Here is a 16,136-nt window from a genome sequence, read left to right as displayed (position 1 = left end):
ATCTGTAACCTTCTCTCCAGATCCCTCGTTCCCCCACCCATGGTCCACAAAAAAGTTTAGGCCAAAGCGCTCTGAGCATGAAAGATCGCTAAATAAAAGCAATTTTTTTTTAAAGATTTAGGTTTTTGCGCCGATAATGCTAATATGAATTTTTGAGGAGTGAAACGGTAAGGACAAAACAAAAAAGTTTTTGAGAATTGCTCTGCTGGTCATATCCTTCTTCCCTAATGTCATTGGAGAATGGGATGGATTGCCTGAATCAGACAGAAAAACCAATGACAGAGTTTAATTCGATGATTAACACCCATGACTAGATTGATACATATTCGTAGGACGTAATTATATTATCTTTTGAAGTAACGTCTGTAATCCATAAGATAATATAAGATATAGTAGGCTACACAACTTCATAAATAAGTTAATTGTAAAACAAAACAAAATATTGTTTTAAAAAAAAACAAGGCTTATATTAATTAAGCATAGTTGTATCAATTAGTTTGAATCAGTCATGTAATTAAATGTGTACTAAATCTAGACTAACAATAAATGAGCATTTATAAAAATATAAAAAGGGGGATCAACCTGAATTTGAACACATGGCTCAATCCTTCTCAAGCATATTAAGTCTCAAGCCAACACGGTAACCACTCTGCTAGTGGAGAGACTATGAACATGGACGATTGTATCTATAGTCATTGGTTAATATGCATGACTAATGCATGACGCGTAGGACGTAATCATCTTCTTTTTTGAAGTAACGTCTGTGTTATATAAGATAAGATAGCCTATAGTTATCTTATAAAATACAGACTTTACTTCAAAAAAGATAATTACGTCTACGCGTCATGCATCTAATCATACATGTTAACCAATGACTTAAATTCTGCCAAGTAATTGGTTTTCCTGGCTGGTTCAGGCAGCCCATTCCATGCTCTAATAGCACTAGGGAAGAAAGAACATTTGTACAAATTTGTCCTAGCATATGGAACGAGGAATGTGTCATTATCTTTGTGTCTTTCTGAGTATTTTATTACATTTTGTATTTGAAGATATTGGTTTAGTGTATTATGTATAACTGCTACTTTACTTTTGAGTTTTTTTTTTTATTATTATGGATGGGCACTTCTCTTGAGACAAGATATTTTATTTCAATATAGGATACAGGATATAGGATAGCTTGCTTGAGCTAGCAAGGAAAACCAGTGACTTAGAAGAATTTAGGTCATTTGTTAACTCTTTCTCTCCTGAGTGACGATACCGTCGTTGATTAGATCCCATTAAATTAACTTAATATTTGCGTTTCTAAACTTTATTTGTGCTATATAAAAAGGGCATGCATTTATCTATACCACTTAAAATAGTTTCTAGTTAAAACAAAAACTTAATAGAAGTTTAACCCTAGCAGGCTATTAAAATAATAATTGGAAATATGAATACTTCCTTTTGACGGCGGAAAATAATTACGGAGAGATAGAGTTAGTATGCATGACTAGAAGCATGACGCGTAGGACGTAATAATCTTCTTTTTTTGAAGTAACGTCTGTACTATATAAGAAGAAGAAGAACCTCTTTAAAAACCAGTGTGCTAAAGTGTGGCTGCATAGTGCACTCAACACTGCGGCAATATTCCATGCAACCGTTCTGCTCATTGAGGGACAGAATGTCACTCTCGAAGTATCTTTTGCAATAGATGAATTAGTTCAGAAATGCAGGGAAAGAAGTACGAACAGATTCCTCCTACTCTTCTGTTACTCTATGGCCTCCCTTAGGTCGTGAAGCGACCATGGACCATCTAATGGAAATGAGATGAATGCCTGGTCCTTAGTTGTGGTTGGGACGATGCCGCCCACGCATCAGTTCCCCTACTCCCTCTCCACGAAAAAGAAAGGCAAGTGCCGATACAGTTTGGAGTCAGCGGCGTCGCAGGCTCTGCCAGGGTGTAGCACTGAGTGCTGCAAAATGATTTTCCCTCAGGGTTGACTCCCGAAGTCTTTCCCATAATAGATATATCTGTTACTTCATAGAAATAAATTGGAGACAATTAAACATAAGAATGAATTAAAAGGGACATCTAACTGAAAGATGTTTCAGAAAGCCTTTAATTATATGAGTTAAAACTTGCCCCTCTACAGATCAACGATAAATAAGTTATTAGTTTGTTTTTAAAATGTTTGACATGTTTCGGATGTTCCTTCAGAGTTGAAGATAATTTACTTCCCAGTCCAAACCTCCCGCAGGACGACGGGGGATGTGAGCGAGAAGGGTTTGAAACCGGGACCATCGATAAATCTGAACAACAGTCCAGCGCGCAAACCGCCCGACTAGACAGCCATTCCAGTTCGGAAGCCAAGCGCTTGGCGAAATTAAATATATGACAAGATATCTGATGGAATTCCCAAAAAAAAAATGCGCTTGGCTGAAGACTGGGACTTTTAATTTCGGGATCTTTGGGGGCCTCTGAGTCTCCTAGCTCTAATTAGTTGGGGAAAAGTAAAGGCGGTTGGTCGTTGTGCTAGCCACATGACACCCTCATAAACCGTAGACCACACACACACCAAAAACAGATGACCTTTACATCATCTGCACTGTAGACCAGAAGGAACTTTACTTTTTCTCTTTACTCTATACCCTGTCCATACAAGCCTTCGCAAGAACATCATTTTTTTGTAGTGCAGTCTTGCCATAGCATGCCCATAAAGGAGTGCAGACATCTTTGGTGAGAGTCTTTGTTGCTTTCAGTATATAAGCCTACCAAATTGGTTTGGACACAGTCATAAACGATGTCATCGACTACTTGTTGATGTATACGGTAGAAAGAACTGTTCATGCCGCCCTTTTTTTCAAGTGTTATGGTTTACCCTTTGTGTCATCTTAAATAATTTCAAAATCTTGGCCCCTGACACATTGACACTCTGCGATCCTCAGTGACATGTACACACATGTACACACTGCCAAGAGATTCAAGTTTTCTTTGCTTTCCTTGGTTTTAAAGTAGTGAGATAACTTTGTTTCTTCTATAGGATTGAATTGTAGCTCAATATTATTTCTTGGAAGGGCAGTTGCTGATTGGTAAAGTGCTTTTTTTTTGAATCGAGGGGTCCAGGGTTTGAATCCTGTTAAAGAATGAATTGAAGAAAACATTTTTGATTTGGCTATACAATGGCTAAAGCATTTTTTTTTAAAATAATTATATTTTGGACTTTTAACAAAAAGTGTTCAATAAATAAATAAATAATTTTGGCTCATATCATTTTAATAATTAATACATTTTGTTTTTCCATCAAAAATTATTGAAAAAAAAAAAAAGAAAAAAATTGATTTCCAAAAGGTGAAACAAAGTTAAAGCTTCAATTGAGATAATTAACAGATTGCAAATAGTAAATGAGACTTTTGTTAGCACAGGACTTTTACCCAATAAGCTATAGTTATATACCGATAGTCCTAGGGCCAATACAAAAATAAAATAAATAGATAAAAAGAAACAATAATGTCTTTTAAAGTCCAAAATTTCAAGTTTGTATGTTCATTTGCAAAATAAACATGAAGATTTAATTTAAAAAATATAAATAAATCCAATGAAAATGAACTTGTAAAAAGTAAAAGAAACGAATATCAATAGTTTGAAGGGTGTAGAAAATAATATTTTAATACATGAACTTTTAAAAAGTATTTGACTTAATAAATCCCTAAAACATAGTTTGCATAGTTGTAAATAAATATGCCTAAATATAAATACAGAATTAGCCATAAATAGTCTGACATCAAAAAATGACACAAATAAAAAATTTGTATTAAAATATTAAATGACAGAGTGACAGTGCATCAGGAAAATGTGAAAAGTTGCAAATAAAACATTAAAATAAGATATACAATCAAAAACATTAAATAAATCTGAGTATTTGAAAACTATTGAAACAAATATTAATGTAATGTTTATTTCTTTTGTTCTGGCTATGTTGCATGAGTGGCAAAATAAGAATTCAGGTTATTGGGTTTGACAATACAAAAGCCAACCTGATAAATCAGCAAATTTTTATTTATAAAAACAACTTTAAAAGGAGGGTATGATTAGCAAGCATTAAATTGTTTGGTTTGAAGAGGTGGAAAGAATGATGGGTTAACATTTTTTTAAAGGGGAGATGTTTAGGGTCTACTTAGTTAATATTTGTGTAATTAGGTTTTATACACTGATAACTTTTTAAGGGCGGATGAAATTTTCCTAAAGAAAATTTTAGAACAATGACCTGCTTATAGTTTTGAAATTCTTTTGAGTATAATCATTGAAAAATACATTACAGTTTTAAAAGATCCAAGGGCATGCACAAAAGTGAAAATATGATAACTGGTGAAAGAAAAACAATCTTTTACATTTAAATAACTCCATTTTAAGTTAGTATGTTAATTTGTACATTATTGATAATAATTTTAAAACAAAAATTAAATCAAATCAAGTTTTATAAATGATATTGTTTGAAAAAGCAGCCATGTTTTTTTTTATACATTATTCAAAAATGTTGTGCACTTATTGAAGTAACTAGATATTTGTCAAAATTTTGTCTACCAAAGTAGCTTATAATATCTAATTGTTAAAAAAATGCTGCCATAACAAATAATATATCATTTGTATAGAAATACAGTAGAGTTTTGAAAACATGACACTCCAAAAAATGGCCGTTTAGATAACTCGGCCATAGCTTTAAAAAAGTAGCCAGTTTTTGCAGTTTCTTTTCACTAAAGACAGAATTATGTCTTGCTAAAGTGTTTTTCTAAGGTCAATCTGTACATTAGGCCTACTCAATTTTTCATGTTCATGTTTATAGGTTCAATGCCTTCATTAAGTATTTACTTCTTCTTTGTATTAGGATATTTGGTTAGTTTATTCTCTGCTGTATTCAATACAACACAGACAAGTTCAGAGCTATATCTTCTGCATTTTTCTTAAGTCCCATTCCACAAACTTGAGCAAACCTTGGTCCAGATAAGGCTGATATTTCATGACTCTACTGTATAATGAAGTAAACATGCATAACATAGAATAAAGAATTGAAACAATATTTTTTATCACAGCAATTATTATGAGCTATTAATATTTGTATCAAAGTTTTGGCTTATTGCTATAGTTGACATCATGAATAAAGAGATAATTAATAGGCTATATTTCTTTTATATATATATACAAATATATAAGTAAATGTTCACTAACCTATATAAATATTATTGGAACATAAATTATAAAGATCATTGACTTCAATGTGAAGCTTTTATTAATTTTCAGCAGTTTTAAAATGATGTAAAAACATTTTCAAAAATAAAATTTTGACAATAAAAAATTATTTACTTTGTAATATGATATTTGCTGTGCATAATACTGTAGAAGAAAAATATATAAATCAGCAGTAAATATTCTAGTTTAGAACATGTACATAAAATAATAAAATAATTATCACAGATGCTTTGTTCAAGGGAAAAAATACTTAAATGAGAACTGTAGAAGAGATTCTTTCTTTGAATGTAAAATAAGGCAAAAAATTTTAAGGAAAAAACAAAATTTATGAGTGCATTTATGAAAGCTTAGATAAAAAAAGGATACATGTTTTTTTACATGCAAAAGCGTTCATAACATATTTATTTTTAAATAAAAGAATTTCAGAGTTTTAATGAATTCTGATTTAACATTAAAATTGTTTTTCTTCTATTTTACTCTTTTCTAGCATCATAAGTGAATTTATATAACCATGAAATGATTATTTGAAGTGTTTTCAAATCATAGAAATATCTTATAAATGTCTAAAATATAATTTTTTTTTTACAAATATTTATTTGATAGCATACTTAATGCCATGAGTATCAAAAAGTTTTGCAAGTTTAGCTATGATCCACATTGTGTTAAGTAAAGCCAATTCATTTTAAAAAATTATTTCATTTTAAATATTAACAAATGCTAAAAGAAATGTATAACTGACTGTGGTTTCAAAACTTTTTTTTAAACAGTATCTGTTTAAATTTTTGTACACTATTAATTAAACCATATAAGTTTTATATGGTACTGATAAAGAAACAGTAAAATAAATAAATGTTGCTAAAATATTCAGGTAAATGTTTCATCTGACATGGTCTCTTAAAAAATTGATGAACCTTCGACTGTAAACCTTTGGACTTTTTGTGGAATGGTCCCCACAGCTATATTTCACTATTTTCCAATACTGTGCTGTTTTCTGGCGCCAGTCAAATCTTGTCAGGAAATCTACAACTCCAACAAAATATCTGTACTCCTCTCCATCCAAAATGTGAAGAGCATTTTTGCTTTTTGGCAAAAGTCTTCTATGTTCCTTGTGAAAATTTTCAACCCCATCAGTCAGACTACGTGGAAACATGACACCTGGTTTGTATTCTGGTAAAGTAATAATGTCTTGAAATGTTGATTCTTTCAAGTCATTTAGAGCTCTGTTGGTATAATCACCTTTGCTATTGTACAAGGCATCTCCATTAGACGTAAGCATTCCTTTTCTTATAGGAGATATAGACCTGAAGTTAAACAAGTTAAAGAAATTATTGCTTACTTATCTTCAATTTTAAATAAACTCTTTCATTAAAGTGAAGTTCTCTTTTCAGACCTTGTGATTTATAGGGCAGATGATGTAGTCATCTGTTTCTGTGGCCTTATGGCTAACGAGAGTGTCATGTGGCCAGCACAATGACCAACTGCCTTTATTTTTCCCCAACTAATGTCAAGTACCCATTAGAGCTGGGTGGACTCAGAGATAAGATTATTTTTATTGGTCCAAACAAATGGAAATTCAGTTTGATCACCTCAGCGTAACTACTGGCACCCAAAGATCCCAAATGAATCTTTTCATTGTAATTATAAATTACTCAATGAATCTAGTAATTTCTATTTTGTGGAGAACAAGTAAAACATTAGTTTTATTTGTGTTAAGAGAAAAAAAAAAGATCTCTCAAGCATTAAACCCTGGCAGATGAGATTTATTAGTAAACTATTACCTAGCTAATAAGCATTCTATAATTTAGTGATATGCATATGTATATCTGCTTTAGAATATCCAGCATCTCTCATCTAATATATTGTTTCTTATATCTTTTGTACTTCTTAAATACAAGACTGTACATTGTTACAAGTTATGGGGAAGTTTTAAGTAAAACTAAATTTACTATTTCTAGGAAATAAAAATTGTTAAGATGTTGTTAAGATAACAGTGTTAAATAAATTCGAACTACTAGTAATTAGAGTGCTTACTTTCCGATTCTCTCTACTATGGTAGCAACATGTTCTGTCACCTTTTCATCTGTATGTTTCCTTTGTCTTCCAATCAGCAAACTGTAGTCCATGCAGTTGAGGCCACATAAAAATTCAGAATCTGCTTGAATCTGTTGCAAAAACCATTGATTTTGGTCTCCTATGAAAAATTGAAGAATTATTTAAAATCAAAGTTGATTCATACACTAACAATAATATGTAACCAACATAACCGTAAGGCAAATACCTTAGAGGTGCACCAACAATAATTAGAGAATACTGGATGAGATTGAAGGAACAGAAAAAGAGTTGAGAAATACTAAAAAATATTGTCAAAAGACACTGAACAAGAGTTTTATAGTGAGAGAAAGAGACTATGTTGAACAAGGAATAAACAAGAAATTTGATGTGATCAAAATATTAAAAAAAATAATCTGCACTCTCATAATGGGAACCAAAATGAATTTTAACTGAACTTTATCATAATCAAACTCAAATCTCATTTTTTTTTCTTATGAATAAATTTTGTTTAATTTACTAGTACATAAAAACCAGAAGCAATAAAATGAAATATATATGAACACATAAGCCTCTCTCAAGCGTTTAGGGTGCCAAAAACAACTCAACTAACCAAAGTCAAGAACTTCCGTTAGAAAATTCTGATCTTTCAGGACTATGATGATTTGTGAGCCCTCTGCGTTTGGCTGAAAGAAGATTAATAGATTAATAAGTAATGCATTTTGAAACACTAAGTAACCTAGAACATAAGGGAATAAAATTAATGTCAAATTATCTGAAGATATGTATTTACAATAACTGCTTTCAATGATTATATGTCCCAAATAAAGTTAAAGATATAAGTTCACCTTTTGATATCTTCCTGCGGTACAACCTTTGATATCAAATCTTTCCTCTATTCGGTCAGAGGGATAAAATATACTCTGCATGACAAGGAAATATTTTTTTGGTTTTCCAGGAAATTTAATTGCATAGCAGCCAACATATTTCACCAGCAAGGAATGTGGGTAGGAAATGAAGTGCTGTAGATAATTTCTGAAATAGTTGCCAAAACAATGTTTTTTTGAACAATTTTATCATTTAAAATTTTTTTTTCAAAATTTAAAAATAGAGAAGAAGAGAAATAATTGACCTGAGTATTGAAATAAAGAACTTGACATCCCTCTGTCTGTTAGATTTAAACATGAATTGCATGTTGTTACTGAAAAAAAGTATTTCATATTGTATTAACTCAAGTACTGTATCTATATCTGTATTGTTTGTAATCTTATGTTCACTTTCTTCAGACAAAGACAAATATTATCATTAGGGCCTACTATTCAAGGGGCGATTAAGTTACTGTTAAAATTTCCACAAAGCTTTTCAACAATATTCAAGAAACAGTGCAATGTTCAACTAAACCAAATCATGAGATCAAATTCCTTAACACTTCAATAAAGAGATGAGCAAAGTTTTAAAACAAAAGAATTAATATGTTGTTTTTTCTAATAGCTGACTTGTTTCTTCTTTGCTAGGAAATGATAGGAAAAATACATACTCTTACTTCCTAAGCCATTAAGGCATGAAATGGTTGCCTGAATCAGCCAGAAAAACAATGACTTAGTAGAGTTTAAGTCTCTAAAAAACATGTACAACTATATTAACTCAAGGAAATGTCTAAAATAGAATTATCTTCATTTTCTTAGGGAATGTTTGTAATTTATAAGATAAGAAGATGTGTGTCTAAAATAACATATGATTGATTGCTATTTGAACATTTTTTGCAACAGACTTTCTAACTAGCCATTGTTATTGACTGTGTAATTAGTGACCTAAGTGACCACAAAAAAAAAAAGTAAAAGTAGATTCATGTAGCCATGTTAATGACTGGACTTGGTTAATCGTTTGTAAACATTTGTGGTTATTAAATAATAATAGATCTATTTCATTTTATTTACAATGAGTTGCTGAAGCATGTGCTTCTATTTAAAGTTGCAATGTGTCAAAATGTCTAATGTATTTATATCTATATCATAGGTCACAACACACATCTTCTGCTTGTAAACCCACAGATGTTAAAAATGGAACATAATTTAATTGCAGACTATAGCTAATCGCAATCTATTTATTTATTACAACCAAGAGAATGTTCATAATCATTTAATTACTATTCACGTGAACATGCAATATAAATATAATATAACCTTATCGTATCTTATAAATTACAGATATTCTTTCAAAACAGAAAGAAAACTAAGCCCATTGTGTATCCATGTGTTCATCTAGTCATCCAGGGAAAGAGGGCACTGAGAGTTTGAATTTCAAAGACAGTTAAAAATTCACATTGTGTGAAATGAAAAGACTGATAGACTGTCATAAGTGATAAAATCTTTCAATTGATTTCATAGTTTGTATACTAGACTAAGAAGGTTTTAGCAATATTAAGATTTCATATTATACCTTAAGAAAAAATCCTGGCCACTTTTTGAGTTACTGATGAATTCATAATATGGATGATCATCTACTGGTGCAACTGAGTTTAGGAATTCATTTTCAGTTATATCAATAGCTTGACGTATAGTTGCAAATACTGAAGGTGAATATGATTCAAATTCGAAAATCTGAAATAAACAAGAAAAGTATCTAAAGTAGATCTCCACCTGATATAATAGTGAAAGGAATTTAAATCTTCTCAATTTATATTTTTATGAATGATTTATCAATTTAAGAGTTTTGTTATAAAAGTTTTGTTTAGTACTAAATTGTCATTATCAACTCTCAATGCAACAATCAATGCTCCTCGGTGCATGACAAATCAACAATTTACTCAGTGGTAATTAATTATTTTTGTTTTATAAAGAAAAGGGAAGATAAATCTTGCAATATTATGAGAGCAAACAAAGTATTTTTTAGACTTTGCTAGTTTCTTTTCTATTTATAACCTCTTTAAAAGCAGTTTATTATTTCAGCTACTTCATATATGTATGGTTAGGAACAGACTACTTGCAGTATAATTAATACCTTTAGAAAAATATAATATTTTGATAACTATTTTTCAAAATATTTAATCATATATTTTTATTTAATCAAATTACAATTACCTTTTTATTACTTTGAATCTCAGTTTTTAAAACTTCTGTGAAGTCTAAGTTATTTAATTCCACCTGAAAATATAAAATAATAATAATAATAAAGAAACAAAAATTTGCATTATAATTGAAAGCCATCTTAATGTACACTGATGGATCAGCTTTCAACTCAAATGAGTTCCCCCAAAAATAAGCACTTTGAGATAAGTGCACCCTGAGGCGATTAATGCCCAAAATACCAGGCCAAAATTGAAGCTATTATAGGATTGCAGACAGCTGAAAACTAGCTCTATGACAGATCCAAGCACCACCAAATATTGTTGTCTGTACATATTCCCATTCCACTATTCAAGCAGTGACTAGCAACTCCTCATCTATCCCCAAAAGAGTTGACAACACTTATTATGATAATACATCATATAATATCAAAATTTTAAAAAATTTAATATAGCAGTCACATTACAATGAATCCCTGACCATATAAGCATTATGGGAAATAAAGACTGATTGACTCAAAAGTAGGGTCATCCATGGAACAACCATGAAAAGTAGATATAGCATTCATAAAATAAAAATATAATAATATCAGGTTTAATTAATTCTGATATATAACTATCAACTACAACGTTTTTTTTTTCAGTAATAATATTTTTAAAAAAAGTAAAAAAACAACACAGAAACAGTAATACCTATTTTAAAGCCATCAAATATGGCTGCCAATTTTATTGTCACAACCAGTAGTTTTGAAATCATTGATTTAATGGATGTTATTTTACAGAGATACCTTGGTACTCAACCAAAATGCTTTACTGAAATTATTTTTCACATAACAAATAATGTTCTTATGGGCTTGGCTAAATACTATGTAAATATGTATATTCTAAAAAAAATCATGTCAAAATGGAAACGAGGTTAGAAACATGCCTCATCATATTTAGCAATTATTTCCTTTTTTAGTTCAATAGTTTTTTGTCACTGCCTTCCTCTTCTCTTTCTATTCACCATTAGCTTCTTTGGACCATCCAGGATTGAAGATTAAAATTAATATATTAACTTGAAAAAAATAAAAATAAGCACAATGCACAACACTAGAAGTTTCCTTAAGTGCAGGATGAATCCATCTGATGCCATGATAATGCATACACTCTATCAGTGTTGGCCAGTTCGACCTGGGTGTTTGAGTTTCCAAAATCTGTATGGGTTTAGAGACATTTTGGACTCAAATATTTTGGTTAAAAAAAAAGTATTCAAGTTCAGAGACATTTGAATACTGAGGTATTACAATATTTTTATTGTTAATTTTTTTTTTCTTCACTAATTTAGATTAAGTATAAAAATCTGTATAAAAATAATAAAATTATAGTTAATCCCTTGTATAGTAATTTATCCACATTATATTACAATACCAGACCACCTGATATGCTAGCTGTTGTTTTTTTATCCAGAAAAAAAAAAGGAAAAAGTAATCTAGTTGGAATAAACAAAACAAAAGGTGCAATCTGAAAAACAACAACAACATATTGTCATGATTATTTGTATATATTGCTCTTTTTCAAAGAAAATGAAAGAGATTTATATTTATATATTATTCTTACTTTAGGACCAAAAGCTGGAAATTTCCTATTAAGTTCTCTAATTCCTTGTCGCACACAGGAAACTAACTGATGATGGGGGTGGCTATTCTCAATGGCCACAACTCCTTTTCTTGGTAACTTACGCTGCAGACGATACCATCCACTATGCCTCTTTTTTCTTAAAGATAAAGTGATGACAATAATAAAATTAAGCAATATATTATATATATATATATATAATAATTTTATTTACAACATGTGCTTGTTAATGTTCTGGGTGTTCTGCTTTACAGGCTAAAAGTCCTTTAAAGGATCCCATGCTTAAGTTCTTGCCTCCCTTTGCCTGTCTGAACAAACTTCTGTCTGGGAAATACCCAAGCAGATATAATATTTACATCCCAATTACAGATGGCACATATCCCAAGATGCTCAGGCTAGATGGGGACTAAGGCCAAGCACACTGAAGAAACTCTTCCAAATTCCTTCTCTGTACCACATCAGCCAAACAGATGTTCACCATAAAAACGGCCCATTGAGACATGATTTTTTGAGGCTCTCTTTTTTATCTGGTAGTGCAATGGACTCGATCCCAATGGCCTAATTTTCTCTGCTAATGACTGTTCCACATGAGTGTCATGTTGAGGCTGAGGAGCTTAGCCAGAGATAATGGGGTTTGAGTTTAGGCACATCGGCACAATTTAGGCCATGTCGTGCCCGTAATCCTTTAAGGATCACTCTCCCTTTCTATAAAAAGGGCTAAATTCTATACAGTTAAATCATTAAAAACAAGGTCTATTCACAGTTAAAATAGTAAAGGTAGTAAAAATTTAATAATTTGGTAAAAATCTTATGTAAATATTATATGTTCACAATTCATAAATCAGATCTTCATAGACACTGAGATAATGGAAGGTAAAAGTTTAACAATTATCATACCAACAGGACATATAAAATAGATTTTATTTCTATTGAAACCAGTGTTTAGTGTCAAAGGATTTTAACAGATAGCCAAGAAAAAATGAATGAAAAAGACTTTCAATAAGTATTGAAAAGGGAAATGTTTCAATTCATGCATGGCATTTTAGAACAATGCTGAACTTCTTCAGGTTGTTTTTTTTCAATTTGAAAACATTTTAAACAAAGTTTTAACATTTTTAATTTTAAAAAGGGTTCTTGAAATCACAACAAATTTCCAATAAGGATCAATAAACCAGTCATAGACTTAGTCTTAAATAGTGGCTATCATATACCATCTATCAGCGTTACTTCGTGAGAAAAAATAGTATGACAGTTTTAGAGGGCAAGATATACAATTGAAAATATTTTTAAATAAAATTGCAATGAAATTTAGTAATCTAGTCTAAAAGTTTTTGAATAATTATAGGCTTACCCATTTTTATTTTTTCTTGGAGCTTGATCAATAGAAGTATTCAAAGATCCCAGTGAGACAGTTGGAAGTGATGGTGATACAGAATTGCTACTGCGAAGACTGTTCAAGTTGAAATGTACAGTGTATGTTTTCAATGGTGATGGAGACATTGCTTTACTTGAACCCCTTTTCTTAAAATGATAATGTTCATATTTTTTTGCTGATGTTTCCATCCGAGTTCAATAAACACTGCTTCTGTTTTGCACTTAACATGAATGGCTTACACTATAGAGCTGAATGAAAACTTTTCACAATGGTCCTGCATAAAAATATATTTTGTTTGCGAAAGCTCTTAAATTAAATACAATTTTATAACACTATTTTGAAATGTTGATATAATACCTTATATTTATTCTATATATTGAACTTCATTTTAAAATGTATAAGAAATATTTTAAAATTGTATTTATTTAAATATTCCAAATAATTTATAGTAGTGCAATCATGTAAATATAATGGTAATTAAATCTATAATTTGTTAAGTAATGTAAAAAAAAAAATAATTCACCATGCACTACATAAAAGAAGTCTACTATTTTTGTGACTAAAAAAAAATGAGCAATAGGAGAAAATCAATTTTAATGTGTGGATATTATAATCCAGATGTAGAGATTTAATGTAAATCTTATATAACACAGATGTTACTTCAAAAAAGAAGATGATTACGTCCTACGCGTCATGCATTTAGTCATGCATATTAACCAATGACTTAAATTCTGCCAAGTCTTAATGTTTTCTTGAGTTGAGGGGTCCCAGACGGAGGATGCATATTCTATTATTGGCCTAACCAAGGTTAAATCAATAATTATTAAGTGCAGTACTACTAACTAGAGTATCAATAAGATTAAAGTTCAACTAGACCTAATAAAATAAGCTGTAAGTATAATCTAAATTCTACTAAATTCTTAGAGACATCTTGGCCTAGGTCAAATTACCAAAAATCTAGTGAATCTTAGCAGCATTCTGTTTGAATTTTTTAAGGGATGAAAATTCAATGCAGCTTGCACTTAGGCCAAGGCTTATAGTCACTACCTGAAGATAACAAAATTTGAAATTTACAATGCATCACAGCTGTTAATTTTAAGGCAATGATGTTTTTATTTACATACTAGCCAAATAATATCATCTATGATGCCAACAACAGGGCAATGTAGAAATCAATGACCTAATGACACTTGGAACCATTCACATTGAGTGGCAAAAGTAAGAAATGGTGCAAAGAGGAAAATGCAGTTAATTTGTGGTTATTGGTTTTGTAGCATGATTGTGTGGGAACAGAAAGGTACTGTACAAGTCGATTGGGAAAAAATTAGCTTCCGCTAACAAGTTCAAATCCTTCTTTATTTCCTCCCTGAGTTAAGCCATTAGCTATCATTTCAATCCCCAGTTCTCTGTTCACAAGTCATGCAATGGAACAGTTGCAGCAAAATTTTTTTGAGAATACAATTCTGTGCTGTCTCCAAAAAGATCTGTCACTGGCAATGTCTGAAGCCTCTTCTCACCTGGTGTCCACTGCTTTGAGGTCCTCCAAGAAAGTATTGCACCAAGTTATACGAGGATGTCCCTGTTTGCGCTTTCCTCAATTAGGCTTCAATTTCTTTGCAACTCTAGGTATGCAGAATTCATTTTGTCAGAGATAATTATGAATAATAATGAATTAAATGATAATTAGATTATAAATTATAATTAGAAAAATAGATCTAGATCTATATATAAGTAGATATTATAATATGCCCATTTAAATAATAGTATCTTATCTAGAATTCTAGATCTAGATAAACTTAGAGGCTATTATACTATTATATATATATATATATATTATAATCTACTCCCATGGTTTCTATTTTTAGAGATAGATCAAGTGTAGATCAAGCATCTAGAATCTAGAGAGAAAGTAACTCAGTTACAGAGTAGACTAATACTTGATCTAGATAGATCATGAGTCATCATGAGAAAATCCATCAGGGATCAACCATGATAATGTAAATTTAACTCTAGACTCTCTAGAGATTTGTCTAGATTCTACTTTCTAGAGTTTAGAATAATCTAGATCTGGTCTACATACAATACATCATTAATCATTATACATGATCTAGATTTAATTCTAGAACTAAAAGATTAAAAAGTAGTAAAAGTAAAAGTTAGTTTAAAAAAACAAGAAGAAAACACTGTACACAGATGTCACAGATATTGATTGATAAGATGATTATCATGATATAACTTAGTTAATAATAATATATACCTAAGACTGGCTAAGACTAATAAGTTAAATATAATTAGATCAGTATTAAATATATTATTCTATAAGACTATAAGGCATAATAAGTATAACTCTACATTAAGATCATCAGCATTAGATTTACTTAATTTACTAGTTTTACCAATATTGGCAATATGTCTATTTCTATAGTTCTATACTATGTGTAGTATGAGTATGACTATACTACTATTAACTATAGTATACTGTATACTTACCATACAGTGTATAGTATAGTAGGCTACTCTACTACACTAGAGTTAGAGTCTATGTAGACAGTATGAGTATAGACTATAGTCACTATAACTGACTATACAATTATTTCAATTATTATTATCAAATACAGTAACAGTATACTTGAGTATACACTACAGTCAGTGTCTACGTCTACAGTTACAGTTGAGTATGCAGTTATTCAAAGTTATTATTGATGATTGAAACTTGAGTTAACCAGTTTGTGACTGAGTTATCTAGAATCTAGATTCTAGATCAACAATCATCAAGTCACTCAAGTGAAGCTGAAGTAGATCTACTA

The 16,136-nt window shown here is 30.6% G+C and overlaps 1 protein-coding gene across 5 annotated transcripts; it reads right to left on the bottom strand.

The window, feature by feature from the left end:
• Positions 1 to 3,619: 3,619 nt before the first annotated feature.
• On the bottom strand, positions 3,620 to 15,903 carry LOC106066843 (phosphatidylinositol 4-phosphate 5-kinase-like protein 1). Of its 5 annotated transcripts, XM_013225928.2 has the most exons (12): positions 15,820 to 15,903; positions 14,847 to 14,951; positions 14,280 to 14,376; positions 13,306 to 13,603; positions 11,937 to 12,093; positions 10,354 to 10,416; positions 9,713 to 9,873; positions 8,406 to 8,474; positions 8,122 to 8,308; positions 7,887 to 7,959; positions 7,256 to 7,415; positions 3,620 to 6,525 (listed from the first exon to the last, which is right to left on the bottom strand). In XM_013225928.2, the coding sequence occupies exons 4-12, from the start codon at positions 13,515 to 13,517 to the stop codon at positions 6,102 to 6,104; spliced, it is 1,506 nt and encodes a 501-aa protein (XP_013081382.2). In that variant the 5' UTR covers positions 13,518 to 13,603; positions 14,280 to 14,376; positions 14,847 to 14,951; positions 15,820 to 15,903; the 3' UTR covers positions 3,620 to 6,101. The 5 variants fall into 5 exon arrangements, with proteins under 5 accessions (XP_013081382.2, XP_013081386.2, XP_013081384.2 ...); XM_013225932.2 differs by lacking the exon at positions 8,406 to 8,474; XM_013225930.2 differs by lacking the exon at positions 14,280 to 14,376.
• Between the last annotated feature and the right edge of the window lie 233 nt (positions 15,904 to 16,136).

Source organism: Biomphalaria glabrata, chromosome 9, assembly GCF_947242115.1.
Source record: "Biomphalaria glabrata chromosome 9, xgBioGlab47.1, whole genome shotgun sequence".
Lineage (NCBI taxonomy): Eukaryota > Metazoa > Mollusca > Gastropoda > Planorbidae > Biomphalaria > Biomphalaria glabrata.
Note: the sequence above shows the minus strand (reverse complement) of the source record. Positions and strands in the feature narration are given on the sequence as shown.

What these genes read in the sequence shown, in the direction of transcription:
- LOC106066843 (XM_013225928.2), bottom strand. Translation starts at nt 13,517, where the DNA reads ATGGAAACATCAGCAAAAAAATATGAACATTATCATTTTAAGAAAAGG. An exon ending in TTCCAGCTTTTGGTCCTAAA is followed by an intron (nt 10,417 to 11,936) that starts GTAAGAATAATA and finishes TTATATTTTCAG; the next exon opens with GTGGAATTAAATAACTTAGA. An exon ending in TTCTTTATTTCAATACTCAG is followed by an intron (nt 8,309 to 8,405) that starts GTCAATTATTTC and finishes CAACTATTTCAG; the next exon opens with AAATTATCTACAGCACTTCA.